Source organism: Ambystoma mexicanum, chromosome 11, assembly GCF_040938575.1.
Source record: "Ambystoma mexicanum isolate Mex_15411 chromosome 11, UKY_AmexF1_1, whole genome shotgun sequence".
NCBI classification, from domain to species: Eukaryota; Metazoa; Chordata; class Amphibia; order Caudata; family Ambystomatidae; genus Ambystoma; species Ambystoma mexicanum.
Genome location: NC_090934.1, coordinates 9,247,670 through 9,255,659, shown reverse-complemented (window position 1 = coordinate 9,255,659; position 7,990 = coordinate 9,247,670). Strand labels below are relative to the sequence as shown.

The window sequence follows — 7,990 nt, the reverse complement described above, 5'->3', positions numbered from 1 at the left end:
ACCACAGCCACTGGGGACCACCTCGAGTGCAGGGCCAGGGAAAAGGCCACAGCCATGGGGGACCACCTCAAGTGCAAGGCCAGGGAAAAGGCCAGAGCCATGGAGGACCACCATGAGTGCAAGACCAGGGAAAAGGCCAGAGCCATGGAGGACCACCACGAGTGCAAGGCCAGGGAAAAGGCCACAGCCACTGGGGACCACCTCGAGTGCAGGGCCAGGGAAAAGGCCACAGCCATGGGGGACCACCTCGAGTGCAAGGCCAGGGAAAAGGCCACAGCCATGGGGGACCACCTCGAGTGCAAGGCCAGGGAAAAGGCCACAGCCATGGAGGACCACCACGAGTGCAAGGCCAGGGAAAAGGCCACAGCCATGGAGGACCACCGAGTGCAAGGCCAGGGAAAAGGCCACAGCCATAGAGGACCACCACGAGTGCAAGGCCAGGGGAAAGGCCAGAGCCATGGAGGACCACCTCAAGTGCAAGGCCAGGGAAAAGGCCAGAGCCATGGAGGACCACCACGAGTGCAAGACCAGGGAAAAGGCACAGCCATGGAGGACCACCACGAGTGCAAGGCCAGGGAAAAGGCCACAGCCATGGAGGACCACCATGAGTGCAAGGCCAGGGAAAAGGCACCACCATGGAGGACCACCTCGAGTGCAAGGCCAGGGAAAAGGCCAGAGCCATGGAGGACCATCTCAAGTGCAAGGCCAGGGAAAAGGCCAGAGCCATGGAGGACCACCACGAGTGCAAGACCAGGGAAAAGGCACAGCCATGGAGGACCACCACGAGTGCAAGGCCAGGGAAAGGCACCGCCATGGAGGACCACCATGAGTGCAAGGCCAGGGAACAGGCACCGCCATGGAGGACCACCTCGAGTGCAAGGCCAGGGAAAAGGCCAGAGCCATGGAGGACCACCTGGAGTGCAAGGCCAGGGAAAAGGCACCACCATGGAGGACCACCTCGAGTGCAAGGCCAGGGAAAAGGCCAGAGCCATGGAGGACCATCTCAAGTGCAAGGCCAGGGAAAAGGCCAGAGCCATGGAGGACCACCACGAGTGCAAGACCAGGGAAAAGGCACAGCCATGGAGGACCACCACGAGTGCAAGGCCAGGGAAAGGCACCGCCATGGAGGACCACCATGAGTGCAAGGCCAGGGAAAAGGCACCGCCATGGAGGACCACCTCGAGTGCAAGGCCAGGGAAAAGGCCAGAGCCATGGAGGACCACCTGGAGTGCAAGGCCAGAGGAAAGGCCAGAGCCATTGAGGACCACCACGAGTGCAAGGCCAGGGAAAAGGCACAGCCATGGAGGACCACCACGAGTGCAAGGCCAGGGAAAAGGCACCGCCATGGAGGACCACCTCGAGTGCAAGGCCAGGGATAAGGCACCGCCATGGAGGACCACCTCGAGTGCAAGGCCAGGGGAAAGGCCAGAGCCATGGAGGACCACCACGAGTGCAAGGCTAGAGGAAAGGCCAGAGCCATGGAGGACCACCACGAGTGCAAGGCCAGGGAAAAGGCCAGAGCCATGGAGGACCACCTGGAGTGCAAGGCCAGAGGAAAGGCCAGAGCCATGGAGGACCACCACGAGTGCAAGGCCAGGGAAAAGGCACCGCCATGGAGGACCACCTCGAGTTCAAGGCCAGGGATAAGGCACCGCCATGGAGGACCACCACGAGTGCAAGGCCAGGGAAAAGGCACCGCCATGGAGGACCACCTCAAGTGCAAGACCAGGGGAAAGGCCAGAGCCATGGAGGACCACCACGAGTGCAAGGCCAGGGAAAAGGCCACAGCCATGGGAAACCACCTCGAGTGTAAGGCCAGGGGAAAGGCCAGAGCCATGGAGGACCACCACGAGTGCAAGGCCAGGGAAAAGGCCACAGCCACTGGGGACCACCTCGAGTGCAGGGCCAGGGAAAAGGCCAGAGCCATGGAGGACCACCACGTGTGCAAGGCCAGGGAAAAGGCTAGAGCCATGGAGGACCACCTCGAGTGCAAGGCCAGGGAAGAGGCACTGCCATGGAGGACCACCACGAGTGCAAGGATAGGGAAAAGACCACAGCCATGGAGGACCACCTCGAGTGCAAGGCCAGTGAAAAGGCTAGAGCCATGGAGGGCCACCATGAGTGCAAGGCCAGGGAAAAGGCCACAGCCATGGAGGACCACCACGAGTGCAAGGCCAGGGAAAGGCACCGCCATGGAGGACCACCATGAGTGCAAGGCCAGGGAAAAGGCACCACCATGGAGGACCACCTCGAGTGCAAGGCCAGGGAAAAGGCCAGAGCCATGGAGGACCATCTCAAGTGCAAGGCCAGGGAAAAGGCCAGAGCCATGGAGGACCACCACGAGTGCAAGACCAGGGAAAAGGCACAGCCATGGAGGACCACCACGAGTGCAAGGCCAGGGAAAGGCACCGCCATGGAGGACCACCACGAGTGGAAGGCCAGGGAAAAGGCCAGAGCCATGGAGGACCACCTCGTGTGCAAGGCCACCACCATGGAGGACCAGCTCGAGTGCAAGACCAGGGAAAAGGCCACAGCCATGGAGGACCAGCTCGAGTGCAAGGCCAGGGAAAAGGCCACAGCCATGGAGGACCACCACGAGTGCAAGGCCAGGGAAAGGCACCGCCATGGAGGACCACCATGAGTGCAAGGCCAGGGAAAAGGCACCACCATGGAGGACCACCTCGAGTGCAAGGCCAGGGAAAAGGCCAGAGCCATGGAGGACCATCTCAAGTGCAAGGCCAGGGAAAAGGCCAGAGCCATGGAGGACCACCACGAGTGCAAGACCAGGGAAAAGGCACAGCCATGGAGGACCACCACGAGTGCAAGGCCAGGGAAAGGCACCGCCATGGAGGACCACCATGAGTGCAAGGCCAGGGAAAAGGCACCGCCATGGAGGACCACCACGAGTGCAAGGATAGGGAAAAGGCCACAGCCATGGAGGACCACCTCGAGTGCAAGGCCAGGGAAAAGACACCGCCGTGGAGGACCACCACGAGTGCAAGGCCAGGGAAAGGCCACAGACGTGGAGGACCACCACGAGTACAAGGCCAGGGAAAAGGCACCGCCATGGAGGACCACCACGAGTGCAAGGCAAGGGAAAAGGCCACAGCCATGGGGGACCACCACGAGTGCAAGGCCAGGGAAAAGGCCAGAGCCATGGAGGACCACCTCAAGTGCAAGGCCAGGGAAAAGGTACCGCCATGGAGGACCACCACGAGTGCAAGGCCAGGTGAAAGGTACCGCCATGGAGGACCACCACGAGTGCAAGGCCAGGGGAAAGGCACAGCCCAGAGGCGTAGACAGGGTAGGGCCTGAGCGGGCAAAGGCCACACACACAATCGGTAAATGCCGACTCGGCAGCGCTGTGTGGGCATTTACAGATGTCATTGTCGCGACAGCGCCCCCAACTTCATTAACTTCAGGGCCAATCCTGGCGACGCCTCTGCCACCGGCATGGGCCTCCTGGCGACGCCTCTGCCACCGGCACGGCCTCCTGGGCCTCCTGGCGACGCCTCTGCCACCGGCACGGGCCTCCTGGGCCTCCTGGCGACGCCTCTGCCACCGGCATGGGCCTCCTGGCGGCGCCTCTGCCACCGGCACGGGCCTCCTGGGCCTCCTGGCGACGCCTGTGCCACCGGCATGGGCCTCCTGGCGGCGCCTCTGCCACCAGCATGGGCCTCCTGGCGACGCCTGTGCCACCGGCATGGGCCTCCTGGCGGCGCCTCTGCCACCGGCACGGGCCTCCTGGGCCTCCTGGCGACGCCTGTGCCACCGGCATGGGCCTCCTGGCGGCGCCTCTGCCACCAGCATGGGCCTCCTGGGCCTCCTGGCGACGCCTGTGCCACCGGCACGGGCCTCCTGGGCTGGGTATCAGTCTAAGGGAGATCTTGCTGCGAGTGTTTCAGTTCAGAAAGGACTTTATGTTCAAGTGTTGAGCACTTAACTACAGGAAGGCGGCACTTTAAACGCGTGTTGCCGCATTTAGAGACACGAGTAGTCTGCTGTGTTATATGTGACTCGCACAGCTGTCATGGGTAGTGCAGATGTAACCCCAAATAGGTTCACTCTGGGGAGCAGCAGTGGGTGGACAGCTGCCACCATGACAATGTACAAGTGTGCTACAAAATGTGTGCGGATGTGCGTGCATGCGTGCGAGTATGTGTGTCTTTGTGCGTGTGCGCATGTGCGCACGTGTGTGTGTGTGTTTCGCCGTGTGCGCATGTGCGTACGCGCCTTTGCGTGTGTGTGCGCGCGTGTGCGTGCGTGTGTGTGCGCGCGCGCGTGTGTGTGCGTGTGTTTCTTTGGCCGTGTACGTGTGCGCGTGTGTGTGCGTGTGCGCGTGTGTGTGCGTGTGCGTGCGTGTGCGCATGTGCGTGCGCGCCTGTGTGTGTGTGTCTTTGAGCGTGTGTGTTTCGCCGTGTGCGCATGTGCGTACGCGCCTTTGTGTGTGTGTGTGTGTGTGTGTGCGCGTGCGTGTGTGTGCGCGCGTGTGTGTGTGTGTTTCTTTGGCCGTGTGCGCGTGTGTGAGCGTGTGCGCGTGCGCGTGTGTGTGTGTGCGTGCGTGTGCGCATGTGCGTGCGCGCCTGTGTGTGTGTCTTTGAGCGTGTGTGTGTTTCGCCGTGTGCGCATGTGCGTACGCGCCTTTGTGTGTGTGTGTGTGCGTGTTTCTTTGGCCGTGTGCGCATGTGCGTGCGCGCCTTTGTGTGTGTGTGCGTGTTTCTTTGGCCGTATGTGCGTGCGCGCCTTTGTGTGTGTGTGTCTTTGAGCGTGTGTGTGTTTCGCCGTGTGCGCATGTGCGCTTTTGTGTGTGTGCGTGTGTGCGTGCGTGCGTGCGTGCGCGCGTGTGCGCATAGGCCTGCGAGTCGCGCGCGGTGGGCAGCACCTGCGCCGGGCAGCACCTGCGCCGGGCGGGCAGCATGTCAGTGCAGAGGGCTCTCTGCTCCTCTGGGGCCCCCCTGCGGTGTCGCTGCCGGATATTAATAGCGAGCTCTGCTTTGAAGGTACCTCTGCCCTGGCAACCCTGCTCCCCCGGGCAAGGCATGATTGTACAGCCCCCTGGCTTGCTGGCAAGGGCGGGCATAAATAGGCCCCCCGAGGCCGGAGTGGCAGCACTCCCTGGTGCAGCGGCAGTTTCTTGGGCTTTGCATGAAAAGCTCCATGATAAATGAACTGGAGTAACCGCATCTTCCGGGCACCCACGCGCCAGCAGCTGCAAAAACCACTCCAAACCAGGCTTAGGTTAGAATGTGTTTAATTGTCTGTAGCCTTAACCCCCCCCCACCCCGCGCCCCCCCCCGCTCCCTCGCCCTCCCCACCTCCGCACAATGCCCAGCGCCTCACAAGTCTGATGAAAAGAGTTTGACACTTCTGTGTGTCACTTTGAAGCGCCCTCCTTCCAGGCGCTATGTGGGACGGTCTCAGGGCGGGCACGTGCTCCAGGGCTTGTAAGAGAGCCGTGTCCTACCAATAATGGGGGTTGGCTTTCCTTGTGGGGAAGAGTTTAATAGACCCATCCCTTATTCGGGAGAGTGTCTCTTTCTTGGCATTTTTGCCTCTTTCTTGGGGGGTGGGGGAGGGGGCTTTTTATGTATTGGGCGAAGACCTGTGTAGGGGAGATGCCCCCCCCCCCGTTGGGAAACATAGCTGCCAGTGGGTCATGGTTGGGGCAGTGGGCATTTTGGAAGTCTTTCACATTTGGGGTGCTGTGTGTATCTGGAGGGGCCCCTTTCTTTCTGCTGCGATGTGTCCCCATCCTTGAAGCAGTCTGTATAATGGGAGGGACCCCCTTGTTCTTGAGGTGGGCCCATCTCTTTTTGCGGATACGCTCCATCAGGGACGTCTCCTCATTTCTTGAGGACTGGCTCTCCTTTGCAGAAGAGAGCTCCATTTTTTGAGGGGTGCTCTCTTTTGTGTCTAATGTGGCTAAGGGTAGGGGCCACTTCCACTCTGGAGACATTCCTAGCTGTTGGGTAAAGAGGCGCGTGTGCTCTGCCACCTAGATGTTAGCAGCTGTGGCATTGGGTAAGAAAGGTGTAGGTTCTGTGAGGCACCTGGCATGTTGTGGGGGGCAATGCATGCCTGTTTGGCACTACACCGCCACCAGTGCCCCTTTCTGTGGTCCTTCTGCATCACACAGTTCCTTGACACTTGGGTGGGGCGCAGCCCGTTCTGTACACACCCTCCTTACATGCTGACTGCCACAGACATCAGGGAACTAGCACGGGAGTCCCCTTTGTGGACGCGGGGCAGAGTGATGGCGCAGCAGGACAGACCGACCGAGGCCTCTGGAAGCTCCGCCACCTCTGTCCACTCATTCAGATCCGGGTTGTAGCTCTGCACACACTTTGTGTACTTCTTTCCACTCTCATTCCAGCCTCCCACCAGGTAGAGGCCTGCACTCAGGACTGCCACTCCAGCTGTGCTGACCCCTGTGGGCAGCGGGGCGACGCAGCTCCACTGCCCCGTGGTGGGATTATAGCACTCGACCACCATCACGCTAATGCTCTCCCCACGGGGGCCCAGCTGGCTGCCACCCAGAACATAGGCCCGGTCTTCCAGGGTAGCAGCGCAGTGCCACCCCCGTGGCGTGCTGAGGCCCGCGCGGTCCCGCCACACATCTGCATCCGGCTCGTAGTGGCACACCGTGCGGGAGTAGGTGTTGTTGACGTAGCCACCGGTGATGAGGATCTTGCCATTGATAACTGTGCCGGCGTGGCAGCAACGAGGGGCATCCATGGCAGCCTTGCTTTGCCAGCTGTTGACAGAAGGGATGTAGCACTCTGTAGAGGCCAAGGGGCCCTCGCTGTTGCGCCCCCCGCAAGCAAAGAGCAGACCGTTGTAGGTGTTGAGGCTGAAGTGTGTCCGCTTGTGCTGCATGTGAGCCAGGTGCAGCCAGGTGTTGAAGCGGGGGTCGTACCTGACGGAAAGAGAAGGGAGACAGTTTGAGAAGCCTGTGTGCATATAACGGCCGTGTAGCACCATTTCATGACAGCATTCAGGATACACACTTGAGTGCACACGTCGTATAACCCATGATCCTTTGACCTAATGCCTGCTGCCCAGTCTCCATTGGGCAGCCCACCTTGGGATCTGACCCTCTCCCCATCCATCAGTCATAGCAAGGGCTGGATCCCTGCAAAACCTGTCTCCAATCTGACCATAGTAGTCAAACTACAGGAAGCATTGATTGTCTTGACCTGTGTGGGATGGGGCCCGCCATGTACATATGTATGGTTTTTTGTTTATTTGCCTTTACTTATTTTCCTTCTTTATATTTTTACTTTTTTCTCTCCTCTTTGCCTTATTTTGGTTATGTAATTTTGATTTTGAATATAGATTGGGCATTGATTAGAGATTCAAGCTGTCCTCTGATGCAATATGTTTTTGAATCATCTTATGCACAGTGTGTCCATTTTACACTTTAGGACGTCTACTAAACCTATATGCACTTTAATTGGATATGCGTAATATTGATTGTGTGTTTTTATGCTGCTTTTGTGATTTTTGTACTATGTGTAATAGAATTGAATATGTGTTTATTAAAGATTAATTGATAAATATTTTTACTCGCATTGACCTGGTCTATCTACCCATCCAGCGCCTACTCAATGAGTATTTCATTCGGTTGATTGATTCAATGGTTTGATTCACGTGGACCTCCCTCCCTTTCTTGTGCTTATTGTTCTGTGCTTCCCCTGGGTTCACGTTGTGGGGGACGCCTATCCTGGACTACATTTAAACAGTTTTCCCCCATTCATTCCAGCCTGGCTGTCATTCACACACCAGGGTGGCTGTCCTTGCCGGACAGCCAGCCGGCCAATCACGCCAGAGTGCATTCAGGTCTCCTAGGAGACTAAGCACAGGGAGTTTCGTGCACCTCCCTCACATCCTGTCCACCCCAGACACTCAGGCGCCAGAGGAAGGCTTCAGCACTGAAGCCCGCCAAAGACCATCGAACAAAGGGACCAAACCTGGTTTGACACGCAGAGAC

At 59.0% G+C, this 7,990-nt stretch overlaps 1 protein-coding gene across 1 annotated transcript in view; it reads right to left on the bottom strand.

Annotated features, from left to right (window-relative positions):
• Positions 1 to 5,298: 5,298 nt before the first annotated feature.
• LOC138502983 (kelch-like protein 31) overlaps positions 5,299 to 7,990 on the bottom strand; it is a 184,419-nt gene continuing 181,727 nt past the window's right edge. The window contains exon 3 of the mRNA XM_069622390.1: positions 5,299 to 6,916. Coding sequence (XP_069478491.1) covers positions 6,184 to 6,916 — 733 coding nt within the window. The 3' untranslated portion in view covers positions 5,299 to 6,183. The remainder of the gene's footprint in view (positions 6,917 to 7,990) is intronic.